The sequence below is a fragment of the Stigmatopora nigra genome, chromosome 22 (genome assembly GCF_051989575.1).
Source record: "Stigmatopora nigra isolate UIUO_SnigA chromosome 22, RoL_Snig_1.1, whole genome shotgun sequence".
Taxonomy (NCBI): Eukaryota; Metazoa; Chordata; class Actinopteri; order Syngnathiformes; family Syngnathidae; genus Stigmatopora; species Stigmatopora nigra.
In genome coordinates, this window is record NC_135529.1 from 345292 (window position 1) to 362418 (window position 17127).

General features: G+C 39.7%; 2 protein-coding genes across 7 annotated transcripts; one reads left to right on the forward strand and one right to left on the reverse strand.

The window, feature by feature from the left end:
* Positions 1 to 365: 365 nt before the first annotated feature.
* On the reverse strand, positions 366 to 7375 carry LOC144215592 (solute carrier family 13 member 1-like). 6 transcript variants are annotated; one of them, XM_077744635.1, is made up of 15 exons: positions 7274 to 7375; positions 6970 to 7134; positions 6448 to 6576; positions 5191 to 5506; positions 4553 to 4586; positions 4397 to 4481; positions 3434 to 3579; positions 3214 to 3333; positions 3043 to 3141; positions 2471 to 2572; positions 2303 to 2394; positions 2127 to 2221; positions 1620 to 1718; positions 818 to 955; positions 366 to 654 (listed from the first exon to the last, which is right to left on the reverse strand). In XM_077744635.1, the coding sequence occupies exons 2-15, from the start codon at positions 7072 to 7074 to the stop codon at positions 520 to 522; spliced, it is 1695 nt and encodes a 564-aa protein (XP_077600761.1). In that variant the 5' UTR covers positions 7075 to 7134; positions 7274 to 7375; the 3' UTR covers positions 366 to 519. The 6 variants fall into 6 exon arrangements, with proteins under 6 accessions (XP_077600761.1, XP_077600760.1, XP_077600757.1 ...); XM_077744634.1 differs by adding an exon at positions 6271 to 6301 and having other exon boundaries at positions 367 to 654; positions 1557 to 1718; positions 2127 to 2394; positions 5191 to 5346; XM_077744633.1 differs by having other exon boundaries at positions 373 to 654; positions 1557 to 1718.
* A 1210-nt stretch (positions 7376 to 8585) lies between these two features.
* Positions 8586 to 14921, forward strand: LOC144180887 (ankyrin repeat and SOCS box protein 15-like). Its single transcript, XM_077709040.1, has 9 exons — positions 8586 to 8704; positions 9875 to 9927; positions 10001 to 10132; positions 11047 to 11208; positions 12053 to 12298; positions 12924 to 13095; positions 13253 to 13775; positions 14366 to 14519; positions 14755 to 14921. Exons 1-9 carry the CDS (start codon positions 8586 to 8588, stop codon positions 14919 to 14921), a joined length of 1728 nt encoding a protein of 575 aa, XP_077565166.1.
* Positions 14922 to 17127: the final 2206 nt, after the last annotated feature.

Below are 17127 nucleotides of genomic sequence, written 5' to 3' on the forward strand. Positions count from 1 at the left end.
TATATGCATCTGTTTGGGCCAATCAGCTTTAGTCCATACCTGCTTAAATGCAAGATTCTAAATGCAGAAAAACATCTCAAAGGATGTATGCAACACAATATGGGATTTGATTTGGGACTAGATCTGGGGGAAACACCGCCTTTGGTGATTATTTCTACCAAAAACCCAAGTGTAAGGATTGATTCAGATAAATTTTGATCGTGCAATGCAATATTAAATTTTTAAAGCAAATTGCAATTGTACCACGACTCAATTATCCGTGGTTGGGTCTTTTTTTAAACCATTTTCATGGATAAAGTTAAAATAGCAACAAAAAAAATCAATGCATTCATCATTGAAATTGTCTTTTTGCGGCAGAAGCTTTCAGACCTTTTATGCATTTCTTACACTCACACAAAATAATTGAAACATAACTTTTTTGCCCCCATATTTTATTATAGTAACAAACCACAAATATAAATGTAAAAAAAGACAATTAAAACACATTAAAGAATATTTGGGTGGAGTTTGTCACTGTCTTTAGGGCGTGGTTGCATTGAAGCAGGGGACCCAATCAGGAAGCCTATCCAGAGAGAACAAAGGCACACCCCACGTACTCACTGCCAATAGCACCATGGGAAGGCCTATCACATTGGCCCCCAGGCCTGCCTTCACCTGAAGTCAAGGGAAATCATTGATGTCAAGGTAAAGGTTAAAAAGAGAGAAAGTAGAGGGGTAACAATCCTGTCGGTATATTTTAGTACAGGGAAATAGCCACTTCCCAATAACTTTTTACAGTGTTAAATGTGGAGTGACATTGTAACTTGTTGCATCTCACCATGTCTGCAATGCTGAAGTATCCGTAAGCAAAAACCACAGCATTAGGAGGATTGGATGCTGGTAGGAGGAAGGAAAATGATGTACACAAAGTGGCTGGGATAAGCACGGACAGTGGGTTGACACGGATGCCTTCAGCCTGCACAGTAAGGAACATGATAGAAGGAAATGATATCCTGTGTGTGGGCTCCTTTTATTAACAGAAAAAAGTCATAACAAAAAAATAATAATATTGTGAAACACATCTGCGGCTGTGATGCGGCAAGGAGTTAGTTCTCCAATAAAACTATTGTTGGTGTTAATTTTCTTTGCTTTTCAAAACAGATTTGCAGGTTGGAGTCAATGCTTCAAGCCAAGTGTCTCCCCAATTGCTTTCTCTACACAAGACGTGTAGCATGTGGTGGCAGTGAAAAAAATTGTAATTTGAAGAAAAAATGAAATACTTTTATGTCCAGTCATCTCTACTTGATAACAGAATCTGAGATTACTTTGAGTTGTGGATCCTTTCTATACTTGTAGAATGTAGAATTTGGAATTACTGTCAACCACTAGGTGGCTGTACACTATGATGCTTGATACTATTAATTGTGACATGAGAATGCAGAATTATTTTAGTTCCATTTTTACTGTAATAAATGTCTTTCAAAACCATTGTGATGCACAGTATATATAACTGAAAAATAATTTGATAAGTGAATACTAGTGTGTAAATCCATGCATGTGAGTGTGTGCATGCCCACCAGTGGAGAAAGGATGGGTAGGAATATGGTGATAGTAGTGGCGTTGCTGGCCAGCTCGGTTACCATGGTGACGATGATGCATGCCACAGTCACTGTGGCCAGCGGAGGGAGACTGCCCAGAGGGGACAAAAGTTCAGACACCCACCGGGACAAACCAGACTCCTACACAAGCACGGTGGATGGTAAAGATGCTGTAAGTTCATTTGGATGCTTTTCTTTTAAATACATGAAATCTATTTGACAATGAGTGCTGAAAACATGGGCACAAGATGAGAACAAATGAGTTTTCTGAATCTTTGAGTAGGCACAAACTCTTTTGGATTGATTTTTGAAGTTAATTTAAAATACCAGCTGTTGTCAATACACTTTTATATAAAGTAGAATAGTACAGAGAACTATATCCGTTATTTAAAAAATAAATTATGCTGTTTTTGGCAGTGATGAAGAATATTCAAGGCATTTCCATTCATTTCAATTAAACTCGACAGACAAACTTTCCTATAAATTCCGATGTTGCTAAAGCAGTACTGAACACAACAACTTTTCAGCCAAAGGCTTCTCTTTACGCACCTTAGTACCTTCGGCCAAAGCAAATCCTCCACCCACAAGAAGGGACACTTTCCACGGCATAAATGCTTGGAACTCTGCCCATGAGATCATACTCTCTGGAAAAAAAACCCCATCAACGTCATGTTCAATATTCATCCTTCCCATTTTAAATATTTTTAGATTTTCAGTATTTTTACCATATTTTCGTGAGGGTCCGTAAGCAGGCACCAAGAAAAAGAGAATTCCCAGGGCCAGAGCCACGGTGGCATCGGTTATGTAGTCGGAGTGACTGTGTATAGAAAGGCCAACGTTCTAAATAATACATTTTCAGCATACAATGAATGAATCCAATCATTACAACTCACTGAGGGATGAGGGAGGCCCATCCTGGAATGAATCCCGGAGCTCGGGTGAACCACAATAGGATCATAAGGCAGAAGACCACCAGTGTGAACTGCTCTTGACCACTGAGCACATTATAGGAAGGAATAAATTATAATACACAGTATTATGGAAGGCTCGATCGGATGTGTCATGTTTTGTTGGGTTTTGATTGCTTGGGTGTGTTTCCTTGTGGGTCCTGTCCAAATGATTGTATGAGTTTCACCTGCTGTCCCTCTTTTGGCTCTCCTTTCCATGTGTGACCCAGGTGTTTGTGATGGTCATCAATCCCTGTCTGTGTATTAAAAGCCTGTGTTTTTGTGCGTCCCTGTGCGAGTAATTTTTGCGTATTGTTATGTTCGCCTTTCATCCGTTTTAGTCCTCCCCGGTTAAGTTTGTATTTTATACATTTTTTCTTAGTTTTAGTTTGTAAGGGTTCATTGCTTCAAATGAAGAAAAGATTAATAGAATAAGATTAAAATGAGCAGGTGCTGTGAATGAATCAGTCATAGTAATGTTGAAAGAACACAAGACATTTGAACAAATGAGTCCTCACCTCATGGGTCCAAGTGCTCTGTACTCTTCTTGGATAATTTTCTTAGTCACTTTCCCCCTCTGGGAGTGGTCTCCATCACATTGTCCTAACAACCGGAAGCTAAGTGCGACGACAGTCATTGGACTCAATGCTAAGTCTCACAATTAACATAATACTAGATATGTGACTTACTCTGTGTCAATGAAGAGCCAGCAGAGCCATGCCCAAGTAAGAAACAATGATATCACGCTAATAGGAAGACACAATGCAAGCCATTTGCCAAAGTTGATGCTGTTGCAATCTGGGTAAATCCTCCATATTGATGATGGGATGAAATAAAAGCATATTTTATAAATTAGTACATTTTTAATCCTACTAATCTTTAGCACGTATGATGACACGGATGACTCACTGATGAAGATACTCGTAGAAGATGAGATTGACTGAAGTTCCTGGCAAAGTGGCAATGCCGCCGATATTGGATGCGTAGGCCACACCAATACACATGGCCTTGCCCACCATCAGTTCCTTAACGGGCACTGTCATACACGCCACCTGCTAGCCATCATTGAAGACACCAAGACAGCTGAAGCCGATTTCAATGAGCAACATGGTTAGAATGTTTATCATCAGTTGAAAAAAATGTCTCAAGAAACAATTCCTGAAAAGACTCATTGAACCAGATATTTTCTTTCATTTTGTGTGTGACAGAAAGATCTTTGAAAAGCTAAATGGAGACCCCCCAAAAATGTCAAAATTTTAACTATCAATAAAGTGAAGAGTGATGGAAGAAAAAAGTTTCAGTCATTGTAGCAATTGGAACTTTCAAACATGAATTTGACACAATTATGAAATTACTGTGTACAAATGCATTCTTTAAATCTGCTGTTGATCACTGTTGAAAAGAAGCAAGAATATTTGAAGCCCGTATTGGTAGAAGAGAATAAGTGGCACCACTACAAGACTGACATTGAGCAAGGAAACACTGCCTTTTTAGTACCCAGGGTGAATTCAGTATGAAATTCACAGTATCTCACCTGGGATATTGCAGCAGTCAATATCAAATCTTAACAGTACATTCCAAGAATGCATTTGTACAAGTGGATGTCAGTTAAAGGCCATCATTAAAATGAATAAATACAACTTCCAAAATCTATTAAATGGTGTTTTAAAGTTTCAATTACTATAAATCTTCTTTTGTGCTTTCATCACTCTTGGTTTTGTCGTAACATTAAAAAATGTACAGGGGCCCCTCGTACTGGTAAAGTAGAAATGTGTCACTACGTTCCGATGTTTTATTTAAAGTCCGTGCGGGCCTAGAAAATATGTGTAAGGAGCAAATAAAACAATGCCGTGATTTGTATTTTTTTTTAACCTGTGTGACATCTGCCTCTTCTGATACCGATGATGATGCTGATGATGATGATGACAATGTTTCTTCTGGAAGATTCTGCTCATCCCTGAAACAAAGAGTACATTTTTGTGTGTCTTCTGGATATTTTAGAAATCAATATATAGAAAACATACTTACCCCACAGTTTCATTCTCTGTGTTAACATTCACCTCTGTATGTAAAAACAAACAGACACATACAGACAGTGGGTGAGAGTGCTTTCGGATATGATTTCATGATAATCAACAGAAAAATGAGTCATCGGGAAGATCAGTCAACCGGTAACAACCAAAAGAGTATTCTTAACCCTTGCCTGGTGCCTATAGCTAGTTGGGATAGGCTCCAGCACCCCCTGTGACTCTGGTGAGCCTAAGCAGTTCAGAAAAGAAATTATTGAATGAATTTCCATTTTATTCAATGAAATTTGGTGCACATTTCCAAGATAATAAAACTTAACAGATCACATTCTAAATAGTCTGCACAGGCACACTAGAAAAATATATAACTCTTAACTCCTTCACATCATTTTATTCCCAATTAGTCACCATTAGGTGCTTTATACACGTAATAAACAAGTCATAAAAATCCCGAGATTGCTTTGAACACCCAACTGAAAAATGAAATGCTTCTCCATAAAATTGCATTCTGTTTTAGTAATTTATACTGAATTTAATTCAGTCTTTTTTCTGGAGCGAACCAAAATGTTAATAAGTATTTGACCAAATATTGTTTATTCAATTGAAACTTTGCAATGAAAAAGTTTTTTGTTCATTTACCGCTTAGTTCCAGGCCATGGTTTTCGTGTCCCTGGTCAGGTTCCTCATTGGACCTATCGTCGACTCTTTGGATCTGACAGAGGACAGCCTCCACGATGGGCATAACCATGGTAACGGCAGAGGTGTTGTTCATCCACATTGACAGGAATCCACAACCTGACATGAAGCCTAGAGTCAACCAAGCCGGATTGACGCCCACTGCAGCTACTAGTCTGAGGGCTAGCCTCCGATGGAGACCCCACTTTTGGACGGAGGTGGCCAGACAGCTGACACCCACCAACAGGAAGTGGAAGTCCTTGAAGAATGCCATTGCCACCTGTACAAACAAGCATGTGCAACAGCACACTACAGGCTAAAGGCTATAATGAAAAGTGTACAAACCTACTAGCTGACTCGAAACCTATACCCAACTAAAACTTTGGAATTAATTATTCACCTCTAACACACACACACATTTTTAAAAATATTGCTCTAAGGATCAAAGGATACTGGCCCATGCTGCATAGCTACTAAGTTTCAAGTTTTCATTTTATCCCAACTGACTTTGGGCCAGAGGTGAGGGACACCCTGAATCGGTGGCCAGCCAATAGCAGCGCACGATGAGATGGACAACCATTCACTGTATCTCTCATACGTTGGGCCAATTTAGAGTGTCCAATCATCCTACCATGCATGTCTTTGGAATGTGGGAGGAAACCCAGAGTACCCAGAGAAAACCCACGCAGGCCTAGGGATAAAATGCAAAGTCCACATAGGTGGACCAACCTGGATATGAACCCAAGACCACAGAGCTGTGAGGCCGACGTGGTAACCACTCAGGTAGCCCATTATAAATGTCTTTTTAAATAATATATGATAACTTATGCAGTAATAATCAAAAGTGTTGGTGCAAACAAATTGCAACAGTGCTGCAAAATTAAGCATAAAAATACACTGTAGGGAAAGGAATGGTAACTTAGAGGTTCCCAGTAGATGTATAGCCTGACCTCTTCCACCCACTGACGAGTTTCCGTTGTACGACGAGAAACTTTAATCAATGGATACTGTACTAAACACAGTACAGTAAAAAAAAATACTCACTTGCTACGAAGACGGGGATTTTTCCTTTTATCTAAAACATATTTTGTTGGTTAAAAAAATGAGTGCATAACTTGTGATTGTTATTCAAGGACATTTTGGTGTTATTTTCTTACACACTGTATGCTGTTTAATGTACATTGTTTCAAAATGATTTGATGATCTTAGATTGGAACTGACCTGTGCTGACGTCATGATGCCCAAGGCGGGGAAAAGAATGCCGGGGAACATGGCGGTGATGGGTAACGGGATGACCTCAGTGGTCCAGAAGATTGCCATCAGAAGAAGAACAAAGGCACAGCATGACTCCTAATGTGTAGAAAGCTGATTAAAAATGTGACTTCTACAAGAAATGATGACTGGATAGTGGCTTCGAAGGTCTATTGACGCAGTCGATGTATTGCTGCTTCTGATTCTTTGTAATTTTTTGACAACAATTTTGAAAGCTATTTGTCTTTTTCTCTAATGTTTCAATGGACTCAATGCTAAGTCTCACAATTAATATAATACTAGACATGTGTACTTATATTTCACTTCATCTTGGTTGTCTGTGGGATCCTTTTCTTGTTGATACGTTGCCTAATGAGCACAGGACTCTTGAGGTCCAATATATAAAAATCTCAGAATAGTGATTAAAGAACAATAAAGAATGGGGACTTTTAGGAACTAGATTATTTGCTCAAACGGTGATGTTGCATTCACCTTGTTGGCGATAACTATAGGAAGAGGAAGTAGCAGTGGCGGCAACAGCAAGATGAAGACCACACGCCGATAATTCCACATCGTGCTGCGTAATTTCCCCCACATCCTGCCTCCCGCTTCTTCTCTTCTTTCTGGTGCTTTTCACGGGGCATGAGTGCACACCCACTGTGAAATAAGGACTATGTAAATCTGAGTTGCATTTTAAGAACGTGTTATAATAAGCATATTTATGGCATTCAACGGTCAAAAATATAGCAAATATCAAGGATCATTCACTTTGTTCAATGGGAAGGTCTATACTTACCTCAGCTGTGGTAGAATGGCTTTCAAGCTTGATGTTAGGCTAAAGGCATTGCAATGTCCACACACCAGCTTGTCTTTTCTGCTTCTTATCATTAAATTCCCAGTTAAACAGTTGCCAGCTCCCAGCCTGATGACCTTTGAAATTTGTCTCATCCCTACCACACTTTAAAAATTTTACGGGCGAGTTACAATCTAGACTTGTTAACTGTCATGCAAAGTTGTTTTCTATCTTATGTACGATGTTAAACACACTTTTGTACATTAAATCTATTGCATACACTGTTGTACATCCTCTATAACAAAAATAATTTAGAAATAATTAAAACTGAAACTATTCAAATCTAAAGTAAAAAGATGAAAAGCTATTTTGAAAAATGTAAACAAAAGTAAACTCTCATAAATAGATTATTGGAAGTAATAAAAAAACAACCTAAGTTAAAAATGGCAAATGAAGTTGCCATTGAAATTTTAATCGCGAAAGTATTGATTTAAAAATCTTTTTAATTTTATTGGAAAATTTGTTTATCATATCCAAAATTGTTGTCATGAGCATCAACTCAGGTGAAGCCTTCAAGCAATTATTACGCCTTTTGTTCAGACTTTTAGTTGTTTGCTCTGCCATCAGGCAGAATTACGGCATGTCAGCAGACAATTTTGCCATCATCCATCACGCTTAATCTCATCCAGGTGTCAAAAAATGGCGCCATTGAAACCCAAGATGCCTGCTAGGCCTGGACTGCCGCCTAACCCAAAGCTACCAGGCTTATCCCACACAATGGAGAGAGTCACCCGGCCATATTTCATAAGAAGGCACCACGCCACCGCGTAGCCTTTTCACCCCCGTCGTCTCTGTCCTAACGGAGCTCAACACCTAAATATAAAACCACCACTCTTTGGGTTGACATTTGAGCATTGTTGATTGCTGCCTTCACAACTCACAGGTAGGACATTTGACTGGAATTTGGACGTTTTGGGTATCTTTTGCCTCATCATCGTCATAGTAACTGTGATACATCATGCCGGGCATGACGGCTCGCAATACTGATTGTTTGAACTGTTTGGCTTCTTATATAGTATCTTAATTCGTCGTAACATAGTTTATTTGCTATATTTAAAAATATATATATAGCAAATCTATTTCCCCTCTTCATTAAAATGATTTTTACATTTTTTAACTTTTTTCATCTAAATCTTTTTAAAGGACTGTTACTCCTGTCTAACATTAAATACCATAGGAATATCAAAATAACCCCCAAAGCCCTCAAAAGCTTGTAATGTTAGACTGAAATGGGGTACACTTTTCTCTCAGCATAATGAATTCATATGTCGACAATGTGGCTGATGATGGGGATGATGACGACCTCAACTCTTATAATATCCAGCATGACATCTACAACACATGTTGTGAGATCTTCATCAAGACGCCTGCCAGGTAAATGCTTCCAAATTCACTTCTTTCACAATTTGTATTTTTCATTAATATTTTTGGGTACCTTGAACTAATTAATTTAGCATTTTCGCCCAGTGAAAAATGCATTATTTTTGTATTATTTTGTTTTCGTGATAAAAAGGGAATTAAATTATTAGGCAGTTTTATATTAACTGACTGTTTGTTGAAAGATGACTTCAAAATGGACTTCTGATTAAATGTGAGCTACTCGTGTAAAATTTGGTAGGTTTTGGAAGGACCCTTTTTGATTAGTTTTAATAGTTAAACTTGTATGTTTACACGTGGAAGTTCAGCTACGTTGCATTTTTATTTCAGCACCTTTTTTTGCTATAAATATAACTGGCATTTTAGCTCCTTGCAGTGCAGGGACCTGTGAACTGCATATTATTTCTCATTTGGAGGTGGATATTAAAATTCAACTAAATAATTAGAAAAAAAAATGCATAACAATAAAATGCGTTGGATTAACTTTTTTATTTTTTTATTTCTACTTTTTGCAATTTTATTTGTTTCGATGAGAGGGTAATGTTGTGTATTCTGTTTTTATTTGAATAATTGAAGTGGATTTACTGATTTCAACCCGCATGTCAAAAGAAAGGTCTTAGCCTGAATGCACCTTGAATTGGCTCTGGAAAAGAATGGAGATGAATTGACATGTAATAATGAATAAATATATAAATAATTAATCATTATTGTCTATTGAAATTAAAATTATACCAAAGATGTAACCTTTTTTTCCAAGAGTTAAATCCCTCATAATGCTTCCTTTTTATAATGTGTCTCCCACCCTTGAATTATGATATCAAAATATAGATATGTTGTATTAGGATAGCATCTTATCTTGAATGGGCTGGTGTTTTTTAACTGGGTAGGTTTTACAGTGTGATTGGATTGAAAACTTTCCAATCTATTCTACATCTTTGCATACATATGGATTATTCATTCATTCTATTGATTTCATTGTTTTAACCCACCAGTAAATACTATATGTACTCTTTTATATATATCGTTCAATGGGCTGTTAAGTGATTATAGTTAAAAACTGAATATAATACCCTCAAAACACTACACAGGGATTTTTAAAGAAAATACCATCGCTCATTGTATACATTAAACATTTCTGGTGTTGTTTCTGTCCGTGTCATTGCTTAGCTTAGCATTAACTACTGAGGTGAACCTTCGAGTATTTGCCGCCATCGAGCAAGGTAAGAAAGAAGAATAAGGCATGCCTGTCAAACTTTGGCGTTGCTGCTCATATGGTGTAGCCATAGCAACCAGGTGACGCGTCCACACTGAAGACTCTGCTGAAGTATCCGAGCGCCTTCCGGGAGACGGACGGACGCGGTTGGCTTCCATTCCATCGAGCTGCCTGTCGGCCCAACCTCGAGGTCCTGGAAACCATCCTGACATGTAAGACACCGCTCAGTAGTGGGCTAACTACATCCATGTCCAAATACTAGGTCAAATATATACAGTACATGCCATGACAGATCTTGAATAGCATTCGCTTATTTTATTGCAAAAACGAAACCCTGTGGTGGTAAAAAATTTCAAGTTACCAGAAGTAAAATCATTTGGGAGAACAAATTGCCTCAAAATTCATAAATTTCAAAACTGAAAAATATTGAGTTTTTACAAGATTAATTATTGATTAATTATTGGGTTACCTACTGGGCTGCCCGGTGGCGTGAGTGGTTAACGTGTCGGCCTCACAGCTGTAAGGTCCTGGGTTCAAATCCAGGTCGTTCCATCTGTGTGGAGTTTGCATGCTTCCCTAGGCCTGCGTGGGTTTTCTCTGGGTGCTCCGGTTTCCTCCCACATTCTGAAGACATGCATGGTAGGCTGATTGGACACTCTAAATTGGCCCTAGGTATAAGAGATAGAGTGAATGGTTATCCATCCGAAGTCAGGTGGGATAGGCTCTAGCATCCCCGCAACCCTAGTGAGGATAAAGCGTTTATTTCCACATTGGCATTTTTAAGATTGTTTGCATTGTTTTCCAATTTTTTGCTGCATGTACTTGTTTTTTTTTCCCCCTGCGATACCCCTCAGAAGTGAACAATGTTTGCACTCATTGTATATATATGAGTCAATAGCATACTCTGCGACATATTTCCCAACTGCATTCCAGGAGTGCTTTTGAGCTTTGTGTGTGTGTGTGTGTGTGTGTGTTTGCTCCTGGAGAACAGCTGACAAGATCTCAGGCTGAAAAATAACATCAGATTCATATTTTGGGGTGTGATCGCATACTCACTCACTCGTTAGCTCCCCTGCTTGGTTAGATTAACTGTAGGGGTTTAGATGGAGACTGTTTGACTTGTCAGTGGCAGGTGAGCTGTGCCTGGAAACCAGAGCGGTGGAGGGAGGCGAGACAGCGCTGACCATGGCTGTGAAAAGCGGCCTCACCCACAACGTCAGGATTCTGCTGGAACATGGGGCCCAGCCTAACGTAGTCAACGCCAAGAACGAGGCACCATTGTTGCTAGGTAAAGTGAATAAAGCTTTTCATGATCCTATTTCAGGACACACAAAACAATTTAACAATTCGATAAAACCAAGGGCCTTCGTCGTCATAACAAATATATTTTCTTCAAAGTGAAAAAAAATAAATCTTTTAAAAAAGGCTGTTTAAGAAACATCTTTCAGATGGCTTCTTCTTTTATGAATACATTCCTTATTGATTGCTGCAACATCTCAGCTGGACTACTGTGAATTTCATCTTGAATTAACCATGGTTACTTAAATGTTGCTGCCTTGCTGTGCTTTCACTTGTCTGCAGATATGCACTTAAAAAATTCCAGTTTTTTGGGTGGTGTCACTTTATATTACCACAGGTACGAAATTAATTATGTATGAAATACTTCTAAATACTTCTACTAGTAAGAAAAAAGTATATGTGTACATTGGCAATAGAGGCCCTTCACATAAACACATTAACGACAATTATTGTAATTATATGTATATGATGTAATATATATGTAGTGTATTGTAGTGTACACAGACCTGGGCAATGTTACTGGCATATTGGGAAATTAAATGACAAAATACTGGTATGGCATTCCTCTCCAAGTAATACTTACAACCACCAATCAGTGGACACCCTAAATTGATGGAGGAAACCAGAGTACTCACAGAAAACCCACAAAAGCCCAGGGAGAACATGTAAACTTCACAAGTGAGGACCTATCTGAGATCAAGCCTGCTAATCACTCAACCACCCTAACCCTAACCCCGTATCACAACATACCTTTGTCATATTGGATCATATTGCAATTAAATAGCCCTAACGCTAATTAGTTACAATGCGTATTTTTGTGTGTTCCACGTTAGCGGCACATGCATCATTGTACGAGATGACAACCGCATTGGTGCGACACAATGCTTGGGTAGATCAAGTGTGCGCCAAGAAGCGAACGGCCATGCACGAGGCGGCACAAGCCGGAAATGTCGACATTCTGATGCTGCTCCTCAGGAATGGCGGACGTGCCAACAACAGAGACATCAATGGAGTCACGCCTCTCGCGGCGGCCGCCGAGCAAGGACACGTGGCCATTGTGGAGATCCTTCTTAACTGCGGTAAGTTCATTTTGTAATTAAAATGTATCTTCATATTGGGACATTTCTATGACACTTCCTGTTGGTTTGACATTCTTGATCATTTTGGGGCATTCTCAGTCCATTTCTGTACATTTTGTGCCACCTGCTGTATATTCAACAGGGAGACAAACTTCATGCAAACTTTCCACAAGAAGGCCAAAGCCTTCAGGATCCAGATCCAGGATTAAACTCTTAATCTCTAAACTATAGTATGAGGCAGACATACTAATATTAATTTACCCAAAAGTCTATTGATTTACTTTACCTCCTATTTATGTGTTGTTAATGTTGCCACAGAGATTCATTCATTTTCAGAACTGTGTATCCTCACAAAGGATGCAGGGATGCTGGATCCAATCCCAGTTAACTATTGGCACTAGATAGGGGACACCCCGAATTGGTTGCCAGCCAATCACAGGGCACAAGGACATGGAGAACCAATCACGAGTGTTCAACCCGTCTGCCTCGCATGTTTTGGGGTTGTGGGAGGAAACCGGAATAACCAGAAAAAAACCCACATTGGGCCTGGGCAGAACATGCTACTTCTACACAGTAAGGCCAGAAGCCACCGGGAAGAGATTACTACAGACTGTTTATTTTTCAGGCAGCAGGGTGAACTCTCAGGCGTGTAATGGTGAAAGCGTTCTGTTGGATGCGGCTGGCTCAGGGAACACCCTCTGTATTCAGCTGTTGTTAGACAACGGCGCCGATCCAAACCTGCCTAGCGCCAATGGACATCTACCCATACACAAGGCTGCCTACTCAGGACACTACGAGTCAGTCGATTTAATGGATGGATGGATCTTTGTTTGGAATATTATACAATGAATGCTGCATGAAGAATGGCTGCTTTGATGATGAACTGACAATCATGTGGACATTCGACAGTTAGAATTTCTCAGGTGCCTAAAATGAGTCTGCCTATGTTTAAAGGACTGTGAAGCTCCTCCTGAAGGTGACGAGCAAGCGGGCCATGAAGGAGGTGGGCCAGAGTCCGGTGCACTCGGCAGCCGAGGGCGGCCAGAGCCGCTGCTTGGCGCTGTTGCTTTCTCACGGCTTCGACGTCAACTACCGTATGAGCGCCCTCCATTCGCGGAACTACGCCGACATGCGCCAGAGTGCCCTCTACTTTGCCGTGTCCAATGGTGATGCCGATTGCGTGCGGCAGCTACTGGATGCCGGCGCAAAGCCTGACCTCGACCCGCTCAGTTGTCTGCTGGTGGCGGTACGCTCAGGTCATCACCGCATTGTGGGCATGCTGATTGAGGCCAAGGCCGACGTCAACCGATACTTTGGCGCCGTGAGCGACACGCTCTTCCCTACTGCGCTGCAATACTGCCTTAAGGATGCCACCATGATGAGAATGCTACTCAACTCCGGCTACAAGGTCGAGAGGTGCTTTCTTTGTCGCCATGACGACGAAGGCTGCCGTGACCTGGATAAGGAAAAGATACCAGTTAGTGCCAGCTCCTTTTTTGTCGTTTTTCGCAAAAGTCAAAAACAAGATCTTGCTTTTATGGGGAGGCTCTCATTGTACCCAAATGAGACTGAAATGTCAAGAAGTTTTACAGAGGCGGGCTAGAGGAAATCAGCCCGATAATTTAAAATAAATGCCTACTATTGCCTGCAAGCTACTATTATAATACTTAAAAAAAAATAAAAATAATGAATAGCAGTTTGACTGAAGACACAAAAAGGCAAAATATTTTTATGAACAGAAAATGACGAATGTGACTTTTCAGCAATAAGAGAAAAAAATAAAAAAATTAAAAACTTTTTTTAAAGATAACTGCCTAGCAACCCGTCTAGTTTTAGCTCCTTTTTTGACCAAAGTCAGCAGAGATAGATTCCAGTGGCCTATGACTCTTACAAGGATAAGGACTGTTGAAAATGAATGCATATAAGTGCATGTGTGTAAACACATATTCGTCTCCTAAAATTATTTTCATCTATTTGTTAAATGGCATACAAGGCAGCGGGTTGGCCATATAAAAGGAACCAAAATCTTAAAGAACCGACATGTTCTTTTTCTTTATGTCTTTCCAGTTCTGCGACTTCATGAGTCTGTGCTGTCTGGCGCACTTGGCCGGCCGCGTCGTGCAGATTCTCCTCGATTACGTGGACCAAGTTCGCATTTGCTCTAAACTCTCAAGAATCCTTCAGAAGCAACCCGAGTGGACTCACATTTGCAACGTTCTCAGTCAGTGTCATTCTGTGTGGCCTCATGCATTCATTTTACAGTTTATCCTCCTCCTCATGTATTTGTGTATTCACCTTCTCCAATGTCACGGCATCGAATCCTTACGCCTATAAATAATCATGAATTCACACCAAAAAGTTCTGACGTTTGCATGTATTGATGCATATACTCACAAATTCTTAGGTTTACATGCTTGCACGGTCACATGTTCATTTTTTCATGTGTTGATACACAGGTAGCCCTCGCTCACTGTCTCATTTGTGCCGGCTCTTGATCCGAAGATGTTTGACCCTCAAGCGATTGAACAACAAAGAGATTATGAACTCTCTACTTTTCCCTCCCCTCCTGCGGAACTTCATCTTATACCGTGAGAATGACCTTCTCCAAGAAGAACAATCGTGACCATGTTAATATTCCATTTTCACCATTAATGTTTTCATACATGTGTACTGTATGTATTTTTTTTTTGCCATTTGAAAAAGACAGTGTGAAATGCAAACAACAAAGGAACTTTTTGTCCTAAACTGAACCAATAAGGGGACAAGCAGGGAGTTAATGGTTACAAAAATGTGACTCGGACTTGTTGTCAAAAAAGCTTTTAGTCTGGTGAACTTTCAAAACATGAACTGTTAGACGGCAGACAAAAAGAAGCTAAGGGGTGGTGGAGGCCCAAAGAATGAAAGAGTAAGAGTGCGTCGGTGTGGGCAAACGTGGAATGAATCCTAATAAACTTGTTAATATTCATGTGCATTTTATAGTGTTGCAGAGTGTGGACATTTTTCAGACTATAGTAGTTCACCATCACAATTGTTGGACCTTCAGTCTTGGGGATGCAAAAAAAACCTGATCCTGCCATCTAGATGCCATAAGAAGAACTGCAAAACATGTACCCACAAATTTTAAGAAGAAAAAAACAGACCGACTCCCATCATTCAGAGTAAGTAGCACTGTTTGGGGAGAAAAATAGTGCCTGGTGTCATGGTGTGACTTTAGTAGAATACCAATGAAAGACGTCAACAGGGTTTGAACTGAATCCTCCCATGTGACATCAAAAGGGTTAAACAAAGTTTCCATTAAGGCTCTTTATCAGGGAAGATGCAGTTCAAAGGTCACATTCACAGCAGCTTTCAACTAAGAGTGCAGTTATGAGGCATCAAGTAATGAGATACAAGAGAGGTCCCCAGGCTTTGCCGGTTGCCGAGGCAACATGACAACAAAAGCACAGGCGGCGTAATCCACTTTAATGAAAATAAGAGCTTTACATTAGTGGAAAATGAACTGATGGACGACATGATCGAGTAATAAATTAAACAATCAAACAAACATCACCACAAGTGAATGGCCAACTAATCTACCAAGAATCTTGTTAGGAGCCATGGAATCATTATTTTGCTAAGCAACGCTTAACAACCTGATCAATTGACTAACAAACTGTATAAACAGCCAACAAAGTTATCAACCACTTGATGACTAATTAACAACCAACAAATTTACCACTAAAACTAGTCAATTGAATTACTAAGCAAGCAAATGACACTCAAACTGAGAAACCAGCTCATTAACCAAGCATTAAACAAAGGGACTACCAATTAACTAAGCAACAAACCAAATTGGCATAAGATCAAATCAATCAACGACCTAACAGCCAAGAGCTCAACCTCCTGGAGGCAAACATTTTTTCAGTATTGGGAGGGGATCAATTTCTCCGGACGTGATTGTCAATTACTGCAGTTAGCGCCAGCTGAGGCCAAACTAGACAAACAAACTATATCTGGATCAATCCTGTTTGATTTCTCGAGTTCAGAGATGCCACTCACCTGGTGTAGTGTCACCTATGTATGTTACTTAGCCCTTACAACCATGCCATGTCAGAATTTCTTATTGTCTTGCATCATAACTCTGGATGACCTACGAGCTGTTAAAATATGTTGGTAGTGACCAGCAGTGTCACATGACCATTGCAGACTATCCTTTTTATATATCATACGAGAGCAATAAGGTCGGCACCTTGACGCTGAGCAGGCCTTTAAACAGTTGAAATCATCAAACATCTGTAATAGCATATAAAAGACACAAATGTGTAGTCTTGTTTAAAGAGACAAGCTATAATCTGTTATCATAAATCATCCCTCATCTTCCTGACTTAGGTCGACAGTCCAGAGTCCTCACAAAAAAAATGAAATTTTGGGTTTGCTTTGGTCTCAGGCTTGCATATCGAGTTAATTAAATTCCTTTTGGACCCGCCGTTGGGGTCGGGTGGGGTCGTATCTTTTTTGTCCTGTTCTTACCTCTGCTAGGAATCACTTTTCTGTTTATTTTCAATCTTCTAACGCTCATTAAAAAAATTGAAGATTGTTTGCACATGCGTCGGTCACTTTGTTATCAAATCCTGTGTCGCTTGCAAATATCGAAATGTGAAAAAGAACCGCACCAAAATATAGTGTAGTCTCAACCAAAGAAAGCGAACTATTGACTTTCCTAGTGTGAATCCACTCTTTCATAACCTTGCTTGGCAGAGGTATGATTGAAGCAAAATGAGTACCTACCAATTTGGTAAATTTGTACTCTTAGATAACAGACTTGTACTGTTTTGTGGAAGAATCCATGC